The 21,325-nt window shown below is 40.1% G+C and overlaps 1 protein-coding gene across 1 annotated transcript; it reads left to right on the forward strand.

The window, feature by feature from the left end:
* The first annotated feature begins 13,734 nt into the window (after positions 1 to 13,734).
* PLK2 (polo like kinase 2) lies at positions 13,735 to 19,989 on the forward strand. The gene is made up of 14 exons (XM_023210509.1): positions 13,735 to 14,305; positions 14,890 to 14,997; positions 15,141 to 15,257; positions 15,449 to 15,578; positions 15,804 to 15,891; positions 16,388 to 16,483; positions 16,592 to 16,790; positions 16,882 to 17,029; positions 17,385 to 17,482; positions 17,817 to 17,946; positions 18,192 to 18,432; positions 18,556 to 18,685; positions 18,949 to 19,059; positions 19,196 to 19,989. Exons 1-14 carry the CDS (start codon positions 14,036 to 14,038, stop codon positions 19,385 to 19,387), a joined length of 2,058 nt encoding a protein of 685 aa, XP_023066277.1. The 5' UTR covers positions 13,735 to 14,035; the 3' UTR covers positions 19,388 to 19,989.
* The last annotated feature ends 1,336 nt before the right edge of the window (positions 19,990 to 21,325 follow it).

Here is a 21,325-nt window from a genome sequence, read left to right on the forward strand (position 1 = left end):
TCATAGACTCATAGGCAGAAGGGACTTACCTTGTCTCAGATGAGACTTTGGACTGTGGACTTCTGAGTTAATGGTGAAATGAATTAAGACTTTGGGGGACTGTTAGGAAGGCATGATTGGTTTTGAAATGTGAGGACATGAGATTTGGGAAGGGCCAGGGATGAAATGATATGGTTTGGCTGTGTCCCCACCCAAGTCTCTTGAATTGTGGCTCCCATAATTTCCACATGTCCTGAGAGGGACCCAGTGGTCTGCAGGAGTTTCTGCTGCCTCCTTAAGCTGATACACAACTTCAGCAAAGGTCTCAGGATACAAAATCAATGTGCAAAAATCACAAGCATTCCTATACACCAAGAACAGACAAACAGAGAGCCAAATCATGAGTGAACTCCCATTCACAACTGCTTCAAAGAGAATAAAATACCTAGGAATCCAACGTACAAGGGATGTAAAGGACCTCTTCAAGGAGAACTACAAACCATTGTACAACGAAATAAAAGAGGACACAAACAAATGGAAGAACATTCATGCTCACTGATAGGAAGAATCAATATCGTGAAAATGGCCATACTGCCCAAGGTTATTTATAGATTCAATGCCATCCCCATCAAGCTACCAATGACTTTCTTCACAGAATTGGAAAAACTACTTTAAAGTTCATGTGGAACCAAAAAAGAGCCTGCATTGCCAAGACAATCCTAAGTCAAAAGAACAAAGCTGGAGGCATCACACTACCTGACTTCAAACTCTACTACAAGGCTACAGTAACCAAAACAGCATGGTACTGGTACCAAAACAGAGATATAGACCAATGGAACAGACCAGAGCCCTTAGAGATAATACCACACATCTACAACCATCTGATCTTTGACAAACCTGGCAAAAATAAGAAATGGAGAAAAGATTCCCTGTTTAATAAGTGGTGCTGGGAAAACTGGCTAGCCATATGTAGAAAGTTGAAACTGGATCCCTTCCTTACACCTTATACAAAAATTAATTCAAGATGGATTAGAGACTTAAATGTTAGACCTAAAACCATAAAAATTCTAGGAGAAAACCTAGGCAATACCATTCAGTCCATAGGCATGGGCAAGGACTTCATGTCTAAAACACCAAAAGTAATGACAACAAATTGACAAATGGGATCTAACTAAACAAAAGAGCTTCTGCACAGCAAAATAAACTATCATCAGAGTGAACAGGCAACCTAAAGAATGGGAGAAATTTTTTGTAATCTACTCATATGACAAAGGGCTAATATCCAGAATCTACAAAGAAGTTAAATAAATTTACAAGAAAAAATCGAACAATCCCATCAAAAAGTGGGCAAAGGATATGAACAGACACTTTTCAAAAGAAGACATTCATGCAGCCAAGAGACACATGAAAAAATGCTCATCATCACTGGCCATCAGATAAATGCAAATCAAAACCACAATGAGATACCATCTCACACCAGTTAGAATGGCAATCATTAAAAAGTCAGGAAACAACAGGTGCTGGAGAGGATGTGGAGAAATAGGAACACTTTTGCACTGTTGGTGGGAGTGTAAATTAGTTCAACCATTGTGAAATACAGTGTGGCAATTCCTCAAGGATCTAGAACTAGAAATACCATTTGACCCAGCCATCCCATTACTGGGCATATACCCAAAGGTTATACACATGCACACATATGTTTATTGCCTTTTGTTTATTGTGGCACTATTCACAATACCAAAGACTTGGAATCAACCCAAATGTCCATCAGTGATAGACTGGATTAAGAAAATGTGGCACATATACACCACGGAATACTATGCAGTCATAAAAAAGGATAACTTCATGTCCTTTGTAGGGACATGGATAAAGCAGGAAACCATCATTCTGAGCACACTATCGCAAAGACAGAAAACCAAACACCACATGTTCTCACTTATAGGTGGGAATTGAACAATGAGAACACTTGGACACAGGGTGGGGAACATCACACACTGCGGCCTATTGTGGGGTGCGGGGAGTGAGGAGGGATAGCATTAGAGATATACCTAATGTAAATGACGAGTTAATGGTTGCAGCACACCAACATGGCACATGCATACATATGTAACAAACCTGCACATTGTGCACATGTATCCTAGAACTTAAAGTATAATGATAAAAAATACATATAAAAAATAAAAGAAACCCTGATTTTTAAAGATGTACCTCCTACAGAGCTATAGAAACTAAAACAAAACAGCATGGTTCTGGTGTAAGAGCAGACACAATGACAAATGGAACAGAATAAAATACTCGGAAACAAATCCACACACTTACAGTGAACTCATTTTAGGCAAAGGTGCCAAGTACGTACATTAAGAAAGTGTCTTCAATAAATGATACTGGGAAAACTGGGGTATCCATATGTAGAAGAATAAAACTTGATCCCTATATCTTACCTTACACAAAAATCAAATCAAAATGGACTAAAGACTTAATCTAAGACCTTAAACTCTGAAACTACTGTAAGAAAACATTGCCGCCAGGTGCAGTGGCTCATGCCTGTAATTCCAGCACTTTGGGAGGCTGAGGTGGACAGACCACGAGGTCAGGAGTTTGAGACCAGCCTGATCAACATGGTGAAACCCTGTCTCTACTAAAAATATACAAATTAGCTGGGCGTGGAGGCAGGCACCTGTAATCCTAGCCACTCAGGAGGCTGAGTAAGGAGAATCACTTGAACCTGGCAGGCGGAGGTTGCAGTGAGCCAAGATCAGGGCCATTGCACTCTGGCCTAGGTGACAGAGTGAGACTTCATCTCAAAAAAAGAGAGAGAGAGAGAAAGAGAGAGAGAGAGAAAAGAAAACATTGGGGAAAATCTGCAGGACATTTGTCTGGGCGAAAATTTATTGAGTAACACTCCACAAGTACAGGCAACCAAATAAAAAATGGACAAATGGGATCACATCAAGTTGAAAAGCCTCCGTACAGCAAAGGAAACAATCAACAGAGTGAAGAGCAACCCACAGAATGGGAGAAAATGTTTGCAAACTACCCATCTGACAAGGGATTAATAACTGGAATATAGAAGGAGCTCAAACAACTCCACAGGAAAAACTCTAGTAATCTGATTTAAAAATGGGCTAAATATTTGAATAGACATTTCTCAGAAGAAGACATACAAATGGCAAACAGGCATTTGAAAAGGTACTTAACACCATTGGTCATCAGAGAAATGCAAATCAAAACTATCTCACCCATATAGATGGTGAATATCTAAAAGACAGACAGTAACAAATGCTGCCAAGGATGTGGAGAAAAAGGAAGTCTTATACATTGTGGGTGGGAATGTAAATTAGTACAACCACCCTGGAAAATGGTTTGGAGGTTCCTCAAAACACTAAAAATACAGCTATCATATGATCTGGCAATCCCACTTTAGGTATATACCCCCAAAAAGCAAAATCAATATACCAAAGAGATATCTTCATTCTCTTGTTGCAGCACTGTCAGAGCAGCCAAGATTTGGAAGCAACCTAGGTGTCCTGATGGACTAGGTGTCCCCCCTGGCTGAAGGAACAAAGCAAATGGGATACTTACAAACAGTGGAGTACTATTCTGCCATAAAAAAAGAATGAGATTCTGTAATTTGCAACAGCATAGATGGAACTGGAGGTCATTATGTTAAGTGAAATAAACCAAGCACAGAAAGACAAACATCACATGTTCTCACTTATTTGTGAAATCTAAAAATCAAATCAATTGAACTCACGGAGATAAAGAATAGAATGATAGTTGCCAGAGGCTACAAAGAGTAGTGGGGGGACACAGGGTCGTGGGAAGGTGTGAATGGTTAACAGGAACAAAAAAATAGGAAGAATGAATAAGGCCTAATATTTTGGTATTTGATAGCACAAAAGGGGACTATACAGTCAATAATCATTTAATTGTACATTTAGAAATAACTAAAAGAGTATAATTGGATTGCTTGTAATGCAAAGGATTAAATGCTTGAGTGGATGGATACCCCATTTTCCATGATATGATTATTACACATTGCATGCCCTGTACCAAAATATATTATGTACTCTATTAATATGGGTACCTACGATGTACCCACAAAAATTAAAAATAAAAAAATAAAAAATGTACTTCCTATTTCTGTTGTCTGAATGGGCCTGGACTGAAAAAAAACGAACATAGTTCATTAAATACTTGAAAAGTATAAAAATCCAGGAAGCCACAATGATATTAAAAAAGCAGTAAATGTGAAAACAAAAATGTTTTTGCTCATATAGGATATTACTATTATACCAATCTTCATTTGAAAAATTGGTAATTAAAAGGAGTGAATTAAACATTTATTCTGTTTGTAGTGCAGGGTAATAAAATAGCCTCAGTTGCTGAGGAAATACTTTTATGGAAGAATACTAAGTAATAAATGGACAGTATCAGAAAATCACCATTTGGCAACCACAAATGAAATAACTGATTCCATTAAGAATTATTAACATGGGATCAAGTCATTTGATGAATGGTCAGTGGAAACATTTTCCCACATTAGCTCACATATTATCTGCCAATAACAAGGGGGGCACTGCACATCTACAGTGGTGAGATCGGGCTGCCACCCTCCTAACACAGTAATCAAATTGACTATCAGGAATAGTGAGACAGTATATACTTCCTGATGCGATGTTGTGGGAATTATACAGCATTCTCTATGACATATTCTTACTAAAATGTGCTTAACCCAAATCTAAATCAGTCTGCATTTCTAACTAAAAGTTGAAAAGACATAAAGAAGACAAAAGAATACATTAAATTAAACCAACAGGAAGCAATAAGACCAGAAAATGAACATTTCGCAAGATACCTGGCCTGGTCTCTTTGAAAAGTCAAAAGCAGGGAGTAGTGACTCTTGCAGATTGAGTTAGGAGTCATAACAGAATGCAGTTTAGGGTTCTTGATAGACTCTTTGAAAAATCCGTATAAAATGGACTTTGGGAACAAGTGGGAAAATGTGAATATAAACTAGGTATTAGATATTTAGGAATTATTGTTTATTTTATTAATACAAGGTTGTAAAAGGTATTATCATTATATGAAAATCTCCTTGTTTTAAGAGATGCATGCTGAAGTATTTAGGAATAACATGTTATGATGTTTGTAACCTAAGTTTAAATGAGGAGAGAGAATTGTTGATTTTGGGGGTGGATATATAAATATTCACTGCACTCTTCTTTCAACTTTCCTATGCATTGTAATAATTTTCAGAATTTTTTAAATTCTGAATGCTCTATGCTGCCTTCTTGTCATTGCCGCTCATCTTTATTATTACTATGAAGAGACAGCAGCCCATTCTTTCAATCTCTGCCAAGCCCAAGTCACTGCCATCCTCAGAATGCCATCCCCTTTCCACATATCTGTTTGGTCTTTGTAGTCCTGAAGTCCCAAAGACTCAATTGGGTATAGACGTGGAAGGAAGAGGGGGACATTGTTTGGCCAGAGTGTGTTTGGGTTTCCCAGGTACAGCAGGTCACGTCTATAAAACCAAAAAGTATCTGAGGCAGGTCTTAATCAATTTAGAAAGTTTACGTTGCCAAGATTAAGGACATGGACCTGGGAGGCAGGTCTGTACCTTTCTTGAAAGATGATTTTGAGGGCTTTATTATTTAAAGGAGAAAGGGTGGACATCAGGAAAAGGGGAAGAAACTTTTAAGAGGTGTGGGTAGATAAGAGACAAACGGTTGCATTCTTTTGAGTCATTGATCAGCCTTTCACTGAATATACAATTTACATGTGAAAGGGAGGTAGAGGAAGAGTCACTTACGCCTTGTCTAGCTCAGTGAATCTACATTTTTTACATCAGCAATCAGATACACATTTGTCTCAAGTGAGCAGAGGGATAACTGTCTTGCACTTCTGAAGATAAGCTATCAATTTACATTGTCAGGGTAAAATTCAACACAATTGTTTTAAGGTAAAGATCTTGGGGTTCACAGGGAATTTCCTAGTGGAAAAATTGTGAGGGAGGTATGTGGCTTCTTCTTCTTCTTCTTTTTTTCTTTTATCTCTGTAGCTATCTTATTTAGGAGTAAAATGGGAGGCAGACTTGTCTGAAACACTTCCCAGCTTGACATTTCCATTTGGCTTAGTAATTTGGCGGCCCCAAGATTTATTTTCCTTTCCTACATCCTATTCACACAACCACTCACAGGCACACAGTCATGGCCAGATGTTCTTGTTTTAAAAATTTTTATTTATGTATTTATTTTTTACAATTTTATTTTTTATTTTCATTTTTTATTATACTCTAAATTCTAGGGTACATGTGCACAACATGCGGGTTCGTTACATATGTATACATGTGCCATGTTGGTGTGCTGCACCCATCAAGTCATCATTTACATTAGTTATATCTCCTAATGCTAACAGACATATGAAAAAATGCTCATCATCACTGGCCATCGGAGAAATGCAAATCAAAACCACAATGAGATACCATCTCACACCAGTTAGAATGGCAATCATTAAAAAGCCAGGAAACAACATGTGCCGGAGAGGATGTGGAGAAATAGGAACATGTTTACACTGTTGGTGGGACTGTAAACTAGTTCAACCATTGTGGAAGACAGTGTGGCGATTCCTCAAGGATCGAGAACTAGAAATACCATTTGACCCAGCCATCCCATTACTGGGCATATACCCAAAGGATTATAAACCATGCTGCTATAAAGACACACGCACACATATGTTTATTGTGGCACTATTCACAATAGCAAAGACTTGGAATCAACCCAAATGTCCATCAATTATAGACTGGATTAAGAAAATGTTGTACATATACACCATGGAATACTATGCAGCCATAAAACAGGATGAGTTCATGTCTCTTGTGACATGGATGAAGCTGGAAACCATCATTCTGAGCAAACTATTGCAAGGACAGAAAACCAAACACTGCATGTTGTCACTCATAGGTGGGAATTGAACAATGAGAGTGGGGAATATCACACACTGGGGCCTGTTGTGGGGTGAGGGGAAGGTGGAGTGATAGCATTAGCAGATGCTCTTTAAGGTTCACTCAGAAACCTGTACCATGGTGGCCTCCCAGACAGAGACTGAGAGTAACACACCAGCCCCTTCCCTTCCCTCACAGCCGCTAGGAGGTAGCTTCCTTCACTTTCGAGGTCCAGAGCTGAGCCATGTTCTTCATTGCCTGGTAGTGACAGCCTCCTAGGTGCTTGTCCTCTCACTATCTCTCTCTCGTCAATTCCCCAAGTCAAAAGCAAACTTTAAAAAAGGCAAACAAAAACAGTGCTTATTTGTTGTTCTTTCTTCCTGTCAGTTCCATTCAGTTTTGTTAAATTCCTTTCAGTAAACCAGATACTGGGGACAGTGTCTCTCCACTCTGCCTTGGGTTAAGCTCCAACTTGTCCATCTCTCCTGCCCTTGGTAGTTTTTCTTCTTGCCCCTTCCTTTCTCCTGAATATTAAATAGTAACTAACATTATAGATTTCCCACCATGTGACAGGCACTGTTCTAAGCACATTCTATGCATTGGCTTTTTTAATCATTATAACGATTGTCTTAGCCCCTCTGTGCTGGTATAACAAAATACCACAAAACGAGGTGGCTTATAAACAACAAATTTATTTCTAACAGTTCTAGGAGCTGAGAAATCCAAAATCACGTTGCTAGCAGATTTGGTATCTGGTGAGGGCCAATTTCCTCATAGATGACACCTTCTCCCTGTGGTCTCACATGGTGGAAGGGGCAAGGAGTATCTCTTAGGTCTCTATTATGAAGGTATTAATGCCATTTATGAGGGCTCTAACCCCATAACCTAATCACCTCCCAAAGACCCACCTGTTAATACCATCACAATGCAGGTGAGAATTTCAACAAATGAATGTTGTGGAAACAAAAACATTCATACCATATCAACAACCTTAAAAAATATTGTCATCCTCTTGTTACAGAAGAAGAAACTGAGGCACAGAGAGTTTCAAAAGTTTGTGCAAGATCAAAGCTAAGCAGTATCTTGTTTTCTCAATAGTTTTGTATTTATAAATGTGTCTAACAAGTAATTGAGTTTTTACTCTGTCATGTACTATTCAAGGCATGGGGAATATAGCATTAAACTAAGAAATGTACCTGTTCATGAAGCTTTCATACCTGTGGGGAAGAAAAATAATAATCAATTAATTAAGTCATATAAAGTATGTATTGCAAACCTTGATTAGATGATACAGCATAACAGAGAGTGGAACACAAAGTTCTCTTTGATGAGTCAAATCGCATCATTAAAAAGTATTTTTATGTGTATTTTTAAATAGTAATGTATTCTTCTGGTTCAGACAGTAAAACACATAAAGATGATCAAAAAAGTAAATAATCTTCTCACAAAAATATGTAAACAAGTAAATAGAAGAAAATCTATTATTAGTTTGTTATTAATCCTTCCAAAAATTTTATGCTTTATGCACATTTAAGACTATAAAAATATATTATTTTCCCCGCATTTTTTATTCTAAGGAAACATATTTTACTATGCCATACACAGTCCTATACTTGCTTTCCACAATATTTATTTTGGGGTTGTCTCGCTCTTGTCCCCCAGGCTGGAGTGCAATGGCGCAATCTTGACTCACTGCAACCTCCGCCTCCCGGGTTCAAGTGATTCTCCTGCCTCAGCCTCCTGAGTAGCTGGGATTACAGGCACCTGCCACCACACTCAGCTAATTTTTGTAATTTTAGTAGAGACGGGTTTCATCATGTTGGCCAGGCTGGTCTAGAACTCCTGACCTCAGGTGATCGGCCCGCCTCGGCCTCCCAGAGTGCAGGGATTAGAGGCGTGAGCCACCGTGCCCGGCCTATTTTGGAGATTTGCTCATAACAATACTTAAAAGCATCTTCATTTTGTTTTCACAACTGCCTACATTTTCACTGCATGAACATATCATCATTTATTTAACTAGTTTTCTATTGATGACCACTTAGGTTGTTTCTAATCTTTAATTATTACAAGCAACACTACAATGAATAACCTTATACATGAGGGGTCGGCAAACTGTTTCTGTAAAGGGCCAGATGGTAAATATTTTAGGCATTGCAGGCCATATGGTCTCTGTCACAGCTGAATTCTGCCATTGTAGCATGAAAGCAGTCATTGACAATATGTTTACATAAGCAAATGGGCATGGTTTTTTTTTCCAATTATTATTTTTTATTTTAATAGGTTTTTGGTGAACAAGTGGTATTTGGATACATTAATAAATCCTTTAGTGATGATTTCTGAGATTTTGCTGCACCCATCACTCGAGCAGTGTACACTGTACCCAATGTATAGTCTTTAAAATTTTTTTTTTTATTATACTTTAAGTTCTAGGATACATGTGCAGAATGTGCAGGTTTGTTACATAGGTATAAATGCGCCATGGTGGTTTGCTGAATCCATCAACCTGTCATCTACATTAGGTATTTCTCCTAATACTATCCCTCCCCTAGGCCCCCCACCCCCTGACAGGCCCCAGTGTGTAATGTTCCCCTCCTTGTGTCAGTATGTTCTCATTGTTCAACTCCCACTTATGAATGAGAACATGCAGTGTTTGGTTTTCTGTTCCTGTGTTAGTTTGCTGAGAACGATGGGTTTCCAACTTCATCCATGTCCCTGCAAAGAACATCAACTTATCCTTTTTTGTGGCTGCATAGTATTCCATAGTGTATATGTGCCACATTTTCTTTATCCAGTCTATCATTGATGGGCATTTGGGTCAGCTCCAAGTCTTTGCTATTATGAACAGTACTGCAATAAACATACATGTGCATGTATCATTATAGTAGAATGATTTATCATCCTTTGGGTATATACTCAGTAATGGGATTGCTGGATCAAATGGTATTTCTGGTTTTAGATCCTTGAGGAATGGCCACACTGTCTTCCACAATGGTTGAACTAGTTTACAGTCCCACCAACAATGTAAAAGCGTTCCTATTTCTCCCCATCCTCTCCAGCACCTGTTGTTTCCTGACTTCTTAATGATCTCCATTTTAACTGCCTGAGATGGCATCTCATTGTGGTTTTGATTTGTATTTCTCTAATGACCAGTGATGATGAGCTTTTTCTAATGTTTGTTGACCCCATAAATGTTTTCTTTTGAGAAGTGTCTGTTCATATCCTTTGCCCACTTTTTGATGGGATTGTTTTTTTCTTGTAAATTTGTTTAAGTTCTTTGTAGATTCTGGATATTAGCCCTTTGTCAGGATGGATAGATTGTAAAAATTTTCTCCCATTCTGTAGGCTGTCTATTCACTCTGATGATAGTTTATTTTGCTGTACAGAAGCTCTTTAGTTTAATTAGATCCTGGCAAATGGGCATGGTTGTTTTAAATAAAACCTTATTTACAAATGTAAGAATTGGGCTTAATTTGGTCAGGGTTTTTATAATTTGTTGATGTTATATATGAGATGACATCCATAGGATAAATTCCTGAGAATACATTCATTTCTAAATTTGATAGATTTGACCAAATTACTTTTCACTGAGATTATATCAATCACCATTCCCAACAGCAATATATGGAGGGCTGCTTCCTCAGCACTTCAGCATTATTCAGCATGTTCACGGCAATTTTTGAGGGTTTTGCCAATTTTGTAGGAAAGGTTGCCTCAGTATACTTTTCATTTCAATTTCTCTTCTGATGAATGAAATTGAGCAAATACAAGAACCATTTGTTTTCTATTGGATAATTGGTATTTTATTCAATTGTAGGAGTTTTTACACAATAGGAAGATAAGCTCTTTCTCTGATGAGTTGAAAATTTTTCTAGTGTTATTTATCCTTTGACTTTATTTATGGTGTTTGTATTTTAAATCAATGAAAAGGTTTTGTTTATATATAGTTACATTAATTAATCTTGTTTTTTTTTTAAGGGATTCTAGATTTTGTAAACAGTTGGAAGTTCTACCACACTCAAAGGCTATGAAAGAATTCTCTCTTATTGTCTTATAATTTCACATATTTCAAACTTTCATTTGTTTGAAATTAAGTCACATATGAAGTATGGATCCATTTTTTTCCTGCCTACTGGTTACCAAATTGACCCCATGATATTTAGTAATTATTCTACCTAATAGAAAGTGCATTTATTTCCTTTTTTGTTCTATGAACTACAATTTTGGTTCTGTCCACATGATGGCACCACAACCTCCCCCCAAAAAATCATTTTCTCAGTTGAAAAGAAAACACTATAAGACTTACGAAGCGTTAATATTTTATTAAATGCCTCCATGTTGTGGAAAACAGACCTGAATTTCACATGGAATGTTCAATAATTTATCAAATACTAAAGTCCATTTGGTAAAGATACATACCATAGTGTATGCTAATCAAAGAAGTAATAGATTTTTTTTTTTTTTTTAATCACGACAATCTATTCTTCAATTTTTTCTTAGGCCACAAATGAATACACATACACATACACATATATGCACACATACACACACACACATATATAGCTTATTATCAACCACAAAGACATGGTGTGTAAACTAGCTTTGAGAAATTCTAGTAATATTTTCTAAACCTGCAAGCCTTCTACATCTTAGAGAGTAGGTTTGCATAAATCCTGGAAGCAAAGGTCACCCCTAGGCTTATGAATAAAGAGGATGATTACATAATTCTGAATTTCCACCCCTAAGCCCCACCTCTTATTCCATCCCTGACAATCTTGGGGTTAAAGTCTATTGTCACTTGTGAGAAACATGCCTGGACTTGCCCTGCACTCTTTAAAGAATCAAAAACAGAAGCGACAGCAAAGACTTTCCCTTTCTCCTCTACAATGGCAAAGCCTTTCCCTTTCTCCTCTCTAATGGCAATGAGCCTCTTTTCCATATTACGCTGGAAGTATCTGAGACATAGTATTTTTGTAAATGTTCTGTTAAGGTTGACACCATACATACCTAAATTTGACAGTGGACTGCAGCAACCCTTTTTGTATGTACCTTCCAGGGATTCAATAATCTGGTATTCTAAATGTCTCTGGAATTTAGCTTCAAAACACTGTTTACCATATCTTGTTAACATAGGTAAAAAGATTCAAGTGTGCTGCCAATTAACCTAACCTCGATGATCTAGTAAAAATATAGAATAGTTACTTAAATTCTCCAAGCCTCATCTATAATGAGATGAAGAGAGGGGATGAGAATATGCCACCTCAAATATGGCCCTGGAATAAGTATTATTTTGAGATAATTATTTTGAGAAGCAGCAGACCGAGGAGACGCTCTAAAAATGGCATATTACCCTTTTGTAAGGGAAACGTACATTTACTAAAAAAAAAAAAAACAAAACAAAAACCCCCCCACAAAACTCCATTTGTAAGAGTGTCTCTTCTGTACCAGGAAGAATGACTCTAAATCATGAAAAACTTATGAAAGAAGAAATAAGAAACCCCACTCCTATTTACCGTACTTTTCCTGGTCATGGTTCCTTAACTTGCCTGCCCCACACTCTTTTCTTTTGGTTTAGCTAAAGATAGTATTTAAGCCCGATTTTAAACCCTTTCTCATTTTCCTGGTTATCTCCCATGTATATATGAGACATACATGTTAACAAACTTCTTTGTTTTCTTGTTAATCTGTCTGGTTACAGGGACGCAGGCCAAAACTTTGAAAGGTAGAAAATTTTTTCCTTCCTTACAATATTTCTCAGAATTGTTGTAGGATTAAATAAGGCATTTCAAAATACTGCACAGTCCTCAATAAATGTTACGCTATCGTAATTAGAGCAAGGAAACAAAACAAACAAAAAAATACTTGTTCCTAGGTCAAACTGCACAGTAAAATCTGGAAATTGGAAACTAAGCCGTGTTTGCACTCTCTGGCCTACGCTCTCTTCATCCTACCAATCTCCCTACCCCCAGAAAGTCTCGGATTGACTCTCCAGGAACTAGGGCAGTTCATGAGCCATCTCAACAGATGCATTCGGAAGAAGTCATAGATGACTCTGCAAACTCACAATCGGCATCGATTTTTAGTACCAGTAACTGTCAAAGGCCGACAGTCGTCAACCGCTGCCCACTTCGACACCTGACGGCACTTCCGGAACATTCCACAAGATGGCGCCCTTGCTTTCCAACCTTCGGGCTACCGGCGGAGGACGCCTTGCCTAGGCGGCGACCTCGTTCTCCAAGGTTCAGGGGCTGACCTCAGACAGAGCCACGCTCTAGGGGGACGGGCGGGGGCCAGCCAGGCCTCGAGTGGGATCCTGGCACTGTTGGCCGATCGGCCCGGGATCCCAGCTTGCGGGCCCGAGTCTGCCCCAGCGCGATGCGGCGATGGGCTCGAATGCCCGGCTCCCCGAATCCCGGCCTTTCACCCGCACGGCCTCTCGGCACTGCCCCAGCTGGACACCAGCGAGCGCGTCATGCGCGGGGCCTTGTCACACGGCCCGAGGAGGCCTGGAGTGCCCGTGCGGCGGGCTCCGGGCACCCTGATACCTTGACACAAGAGGCTCCGGGTCGTGGGGCGGCGGGGAAGGGCTGTGCGGGGGAGGGACTGCGTCTACACCCGCGCCCAACTCGCTCGGGTCACGGCATTGCCCTGACACCAGGCGGCTGGGGCGGGGGTGGGGCCAGGCGTCGGCCCTCGGGATTCTGTTTTCTACGCTGAGGCTCAGAGCCTTCGAAGAACGGGGCGGCAGGGCCCACAGACGGCCCTGAAGGCCTGCCGGTGGCTGCCAGAGTTCTCGGCGGCCGGCGTTCGAGGCGCGCGGCTCCGCTCGGAAGCGAGACCTAGGTGGCAGGACAGGACCTGCTTCCCGGCCAAGCGCGCTGGGCAGGCCGTGGGGCGGGGCGTCGGCCGTGACGTGATGTCGCGTATCGAGTCTCCGCCCCTTTCCCGCCGCCCAGTATTTAAGACTTCGCCGAGCCTTCTCACGCGCACAAGTGGAGTGGAGTGTAGGGTGCGGGTAGGCACCAGAGGCAGGGGTGCGAGGGCCACGGCCGACTCGGACGTGTGACCGCGCCTAGAGGGTGGCAGCGGGCAGTGCTGGGCGGCAAGGCGACCATGGAGCTTTTGCGGACTATCACCTACCAGCCAGCCGCCAGCACCAAAATGTGCGAGCAGGCGCTGGGCAAGGGTTGCGGAGGGGACTCGAAGAAGAAGCGGCCGCCGCAGCCCCCCGAGGAATCGCAGCCACCTCAGTCCCAGGCGCAGGTGCCCCCGGCGGCCCCGCACCACCATCACCACCATTCGCACTCGGGGCCCGAGATCTCGCGGATTATCGTCGACCCCACGACGGGGAAGCGCTACTGCCGGGGCAAAGTGCTGGGAAAGGTGACAAGCGGAGGGCGTCGGGCTGCCGGGCGGGCGGGAGGTCTGTCCGGGCGACCCCAAGCCGGGCAGGCCCGCGGGGTCCCGCGCCCGCCGCTCCCAGGTTTTTCGGGGGTCAGATCCCAGCGCGAGATGGGCTCCTCACCTGCTGTCTGGCTTTTGTGCACCGGCAGCGCTGGGGATCGGCTTTGCATTCCTTAGCCTCACAACTGTGTGCCACCTCGCAGCCCAGAGAAATGCATCTGGAGTCGAGGGCTTTCTGTATCAGACATTTCTCCCTCCATCTGCTCCGAGGGAATTTTCCTAACGAGTCTCATCAGACATTATTTTTCATGTCTCGCCGCTCCAACTCCCTCTAAAGCTCCCCTTTATATTATAGGAAGAAGAGAAACTGTTTGAAGTTGCTGTTTCCAGCAATGCGTTTCTCTTCATGAGGGAGCTTTAACGAAGTCGAATGCCTTCCTCTGACCACTCTCCTCCATTCCTCAATTTTTTTTGCTTTTCTTTCTTCCTATTTATTTATTTTAAATATCTGCCGTCCATTTTTGTGCCATACTCAATTCCGTCTCGGCTTTGTTTCTTTTCAGGGTGGCTTTGCAAAATGTTACGAGATGACAGATTTGACAAATAACAAAGTCTACGCCGCAAAAATTATTCCTCACAGCAGAGTAGCTAAACCTCATCAAAGGGAGAAGGTGTGTATGACTCTTGAGTAAAGTATTTTCTTTGTGTGCAAGGATGGCCCTTCCCTGTTAGGAAAATGTCTTCTGCATGTGTAATCACTGGCTTTTCCGAGGTGACTAGAGGCTAATAAGCCTTGCCTTGATTTTTCATTTAGATTGACAAAGAAATAGAGCTTCACAGAATTCTTCATCATAAGCATGTGGTGCAGTTTTACCACTACTTTGAGGACAAAGAAAACATTTACATTCTCTTGGAATACTGCAGTAGAAGGGTAAGTGTCAACTCCTATTTGAGAACATTTTCTTACCCCGAATTAACATGGTATTCAAAAAGTATTTTATCCGGGATTTTAGCTGTGGCAGTATTTACACTGCAAAGTTAATTTTCATTGCATATCCTGCAAAGGGAAACCAGTGATTTTGATAACTGACACATTCTCTTTTTTCCTTCTTCTCTTCCTAGTCAATGGCTCATATTTTGAAAGCAAGAAAGGTGTTGACAGAGCCAGAAGTTCGATACTACCTCAGGCAGATTGTGTCTGGACTGAAATACCTTCATGAACAAGAAATCTTGCACAGAGATCTCAAACTAGGTAAGTCCTTGATGCCAAAAGCTGAGTTTTGTCTTAGAGTTCTTTTTTTCTCTCTGTCTTTTTTTACATATGAATGTTCTTAATTGGGATCTAGCATCTGCAATCTTGCTTTTGAATGGGCGACTTTCATATAACAATTGGCTGCCTGGCTCCAGAGTGGATGTATGTGTACTTGGTTAGAATGCATTTTCAAAAGGATTCACATTTTTTTTGTTTATCATCTAGGGAACTTTTTTATTAATGAAGCCATGGAACTAAAAGTTGGGGACTTCGGTTTGGCAGCCAGGCTAGAACCCTTGGAACACAGAAGGAGGTAAGAGTCAGAAAGGTGCATCCTAGCAGAGTTTTGTGGAGACCAAATATGCCTTCACTGTTTTGCATTTAATGTTTCAGAGGTCCAGTGATAAAATCTATAAATCATAGCAATGTTAATTTAAAGAAATACTTACTAAATGCCCACTATGGACTAGACAGAGCACCCTGTGCCTCTAAACTGATTATGAAAGCAGTCAGTGAAGTCTTTTCTTGGCCTGAAATGTGTAAAATGCCACGATGTCCCTGGTTTTATTTGGTTAACCACACTTTGCATGTGGGCTAAAACAATGTGTGTGCATTTTAAAAAATTACCAAAACTCACTTGGTCAGATCTCAGTTGTTCAGATGCTAAAAGTCAAATGTTTCCAAATAGAAATTCAGTGTAGATTTTAAGATTTTGTTTAAGATTTTGTCTCCCATCAAGTCACGTCAAGAGAACCAACTTTAAATAGTGGAATAATTCCTAACACGATCTCAATATTTTGTCTTTCCAGAACGATATGTGGTACCCCAAACTATCTCTCTCCTGAAGTCCTGAACAAACAAGGACATGGCTGTGAATCAGACATTTGGGCCCTGGGCTGTGTAATGTAAGTAAATGCGGCAGAATAATTAAAAAGTGAATTTGGATTTAAATTTTAACACTTGAAAAGTGCTGCTTTATGACCATTGCTAAAGATGTCTTTCTTTGCACACAGGTATACAATGTTACTAGGGAGGCCCCCATTTGAAACTACAAATCTCAAAGAAACTTATAGGTGCATAAGGGAAGCAAGGTATACAATGCCGTCCTCATTGCTGGCTCCTGCGAAGCACTTAATTGCTAGTATGTTGTCCAAAAACCCAGAGGATCGTCCCAGTTTGGATGACATCATTCGACATGACTTTTTTTTGCAGGTTGGTGCACTATCTCTTTTTTTTTTTTAATTACATGGTATTGATCCCAGTTACCTGACAGTTACTGAAGGCCTTTACTAATGTTCCACAGGGCTTCACTCCGGACAGACTGTCTTCCAGCTGTTGTCACACAGTTCCAGATTTCCACTTATCAAGCCCAGCTAAGAATTTCTTTAAGAAAGCAGCTGCTGCTCTTTTTGGTGGCAAAAAAGACAAAGCAAGATATATTGACACACATAGTAAGTTAACAAGACTTCTTTTCCTTTTTGTACCCAATATTATATTTAAATTTGGTAAATTACTTAAAAGAGAATTTTATAGTAGCATAACTTGGCCATATGTGCATATTCTTAAATGTTGATATTTATAGCATAATAAATCCATACCTTGAATTGTGATTGATATAGCTTTTTATTTTGCAAACATTGAAGAGGGCTTTTGGGGTAGTTGCAGCTAATGGCAACGGTAAAATGCTGTTTTTGCCCAGGATGGTCATAAGTTGGTCAATAATGCAAGAAGGAGAAAATATGGCTAACCCTGTTCCTACCTTGTTAAGGTAGACTAATGTTTGTAATTCTGTTTCTTGATATACAGATAGAGTGTCTAAAGAAGATGAAGACATCTACAAGCTTAGGCATGATTTGAAAAAGACTTCAATAACTCAGCAACCCAGCAAACACAGGACAGATGAGGTGTGTTGGGAAAGATTAAAGTAGATATTCACACTTTACATTACTTCCACTCTTTATTAAATAGCTCTTGGACTATGATTATCATGGTTCAAAAATGTCATATTTACTAAAGTTTTCCCTCAAACCCTTTGAAAGGGAAGTTAAAACTAAAAGGAAGTCTTTCAGCTTTACAGTGCATGCAAGTGCCTTACTGCGTTATCTTTTATCTGGCTTGTCTCCGTTGCTTTTTGATAAGCTTTCCCAGCAATTGCCTCACTCTCATCTTAATCTGGAATTCTCAGCCTTAAATGAATTTAGATGCTTGACTCATTGCATAAATCTTCTCTCTCCTAAGGAGCTCCAGCCACCTACCACCACAGTTGCCAGGTCTGGAACACCCGCAGTAGAAAACAAGCAGCAGATTGGGGATGCTATTCGGATGATAGTCAGAGGGACTCTTGGCAGCTGCAGCAGCAGCAGTGAATGTAAGTGGTTGTCAATCATATTTTAAATAACAAAACTCTAAATGCCAGTGCTAAATACATAATAATTTAAGTCAATTTACTTTGTAGCTTAATCTAACATAGAAGTAGTAAGATTACAGGAATTGGAAAATAATCTTGAGTTCTATGTCTTTTGAATTAATGGAGTGAAACTTCGTATCTACCAAACCTGAGGTTTTATTGCTAAAATATTGTATAACTGGAAACATTTCTCTCTGCCTTTTCAGGCCTTGAAGACAGTACGATGGGAAGTGTTGCAGACACAGTGGCAAGAGTTCTTCGGGGATGTCTGGAAAACATGCCAGAAGCCGATTGCATTCCCAAAGAGCAGCTGAGCACATCATTTCAGTGGGTCACCAAATGGGTTGATTACTCTAACAAATACGGCTTCGGGTACCAGCTCTCAGACCACACCGTCGGTGTCCTTTTCAACAATGGTGCTCACATGAGCCTCCTTCCAGACAAAAAGTACGTGTATCAATTAATGAAATCCTGTCAGTTCTCTAGTCTTGGACTAAAGAAATCTAAAAACAGTGATTGACTGCTTCTGTTTTTTTTCCTCTTCTCTCCCTTTCGTTCCTGTTTTTATAGAACAGTTCACTATTACGCAGAGCTTGGCCAATGCTCAGTTTTCCCAGCAACAGATGCTCCTGAGCAATTTATTAGTCAAGTGACGGTGCTGAAATACTTTTCTCATTACATGGAGGAGAACCTCATGGATGTAAGTACTGTGACTTTAGAGTGGTGACATTTGAAGTGTAGTCCACAGAGCAGTAGCATCTGCATCACTTTGAAGCTTGTTAGAAACAGATTCTCCTGTCCTATCCTTGATGTACTGAATCAGAATCTCTGGGAGGTGGAGGCAGGGATTTCCAAAGCCACTCTGATGCTTACTTAAGTTTGAGAGGATTTTCTTAGAATAATAATAGAGTGCATGCTACAAAATCTTTGTAGGCAATAACTCACTCTTCTAATCTCTTCCAGGGTGGAGATCTGCCTAGTGTTACTGATATTCGAAGACCTCGGCTCTACCTCCTTCAGTGGCTAAAATCTGATAAGGCCCTAATGATGCTCTTTAATGATGGCACCTTTCAGGTAAATGAACTCTTCAGGAAAGCACATGTTTAGGTCCTACACAGAAAAATTTGTGCCTAGCTAGTTTAGTAATTGACTGAATTTTTCTAATTCTTGAATATTTTGAGAGATCTAATATCTATGTTTATTTTTTAAGGTGAATTTCTACCATGATCATACAAAAATAATCATCTGTAGCCAAAATGAAGAATACCTTCTCACTTACATCAATGAGGATAGGATATCTACAACTTTCAGACTGACAACTCTGCTGATGTCTGGCTGTTCGTTAGAATTAAAAAATCGAATGGAATATGCCCTGAACATGCTCTTACAAAGATGTAACTAAAAGACTTTTCGAATGGACCCTATGGGACTCCTCTTTTCCACTGTGAGATCTACAGGGAAGCCAGTAGAATGATCTAGAGCATGTTGAAGAAGATGGACATGTGGTGGTACGAAAACAATTCCCCTGTGGCCTGCTGGACTGGGTGGAACCAGAACAGACTAAGGCATACAGTTCTTGACTTTGGACAATCCAAGAGTGAACCAGAATGCAGTTTTCGTTGAGATACCTGTTTTAAAAGGTTTTTCAGACAATTTTGCAGAAAGGTGCATTGATTCTTAAATTCTCTCTGTTGAGAGCATGTCAGCCAGAGGACTTGGAACTGTGAATATACTTCCTGAAGGGGAGGGAGAAGGGAGGAAGCTCCCATGTTGTTGAAAGGCTGTAATTGGAGCAGCTTTTGGCTGCGTAACTGTGAACTATGGCCATATATAAATTTTTTTCATTAATTTTTGAAGATACTTGTGGCTGGAAAAGTGCATTCCTTGTTAATAAACTTTTTATTTATTACAGCCCAAAGAGCAGTATTTATTATCAAAATGTCTTTTTTTTTTTATGTTGACCATTTTAAACTGTTGGCAATAAAGAGTATGAAAAAGCAGAAATAACGGTTTCCTGTCTTTAGTAGAACTCTTCACCACATCGTGACATTTTTTGATAATGTCATGCCAAGCAGTGCCAAGAAGCCACTGAGTATAGAAGCATACTCGAAAGTTAGATCTTTAATTTTTTCTAACTATAGTTTCTAGGAAGTCTAATACGTGAAGTACAATCATAAACTTTCAGGGTAGATCTAGCTTGAGAACACCATTCTTGTTAGAACCAAAATATAAGCCTTCTACAAAATCCAAACCCAATTTCTCTCTAGTATTTCTTTAAAACTTGTTTAGCTTGGAGGTAAAGGCAGAGTAAACAGATCTCTGTTGTTAAGTGTCAGTAGGTACAGGAAGTTTATCTTAATATGGGCAAAACTCTGAATTAGAATACATGCACCACCTAAACATATTACTCAGCATAAACCTGCCTAAACACTTACAGTGCCGCTGGCAGTACTAGCACATAATTCCAGTAGTGAGAAATTCTTTGTGAATAAGTCATTTTATTTTCCTTCTGGTGCATGGCAGTTGAGGAGTGGTATGGGAACTAAGTTATGGTTTGGGGTCCATCTTTTGAACTTAAATTATCTAAGAGGTAGATCTGAGGTTTTCTTTTTCAGTGGGATCTACTCTTTGACAGGTGTAGTAAAGGAAAGCTGCTCATCCTGTTACTCAACTTACAGGGATCTGCATAAGATGTAAATATTTTTTGTTCAGTTGTAATCCCACTATAAGGAAAATACTGTCCTATGAAAAGAAGTGCTTTGGTTTGTTAAGGCTGTGTGTACAATGTGATCCTGTACAGCATAGTATAGAGATGCCAGTTGCACTTTTACATTTTTCTAAAATTGTTAAAACTCCACCTGGTATATTGTATTAATAAAAGCCAAATCCAGGGAATATGAGTATTTCACAAGTCCTAGATTAACTCCTGCTGGCTGGAGTTCTCTGGCCATGTACACAAATTCAGTTGTATTTTTATAAGCAGAGAAGAAACAATAGTTTCCAAATAGAAGATGTTCCTTCCTTTTGAGTTTCAAAGTGGAAGATTGTGTATTACGTCATGATTTCAAAATATACACTTAGCATTCTTATATGTACTGAGCATCTGCTGTGTGCCACATCCAGGGCCTGGCACTGGAGACACAGAGTGAACCCAAGGCCCCCCTGCCCTCAAGGAAGTCACAGTGGAATGGAGAAGACAGGGCATTTACCTATTAGTGTGATAAGTAGTGTGATTTTATGATAAAGGTGTGTACTGGATGTTGTGGGAACTCAGCAGCAATCATGAGGAAGAAGCCCCGGGCATGGGCTGGGCTCAGTGAATAGATTCCAGAGAAGGAAT

Source organism: Piliocolobus tephrosceles, chromosome 4, assembly GCF_002776525.5.
Source record: "Piliocolobus tephrosceles isolate RC106 chromosome 4, ASM277652v3, whole genome shotgun sequence".
Classification (NCBI taxonomy): Eukaryota; Metazoa; Chordata; class Mammalia; order Primates; family Cercopithecidae; genus Piliocolobus; species Piliocolobus tephrosceles.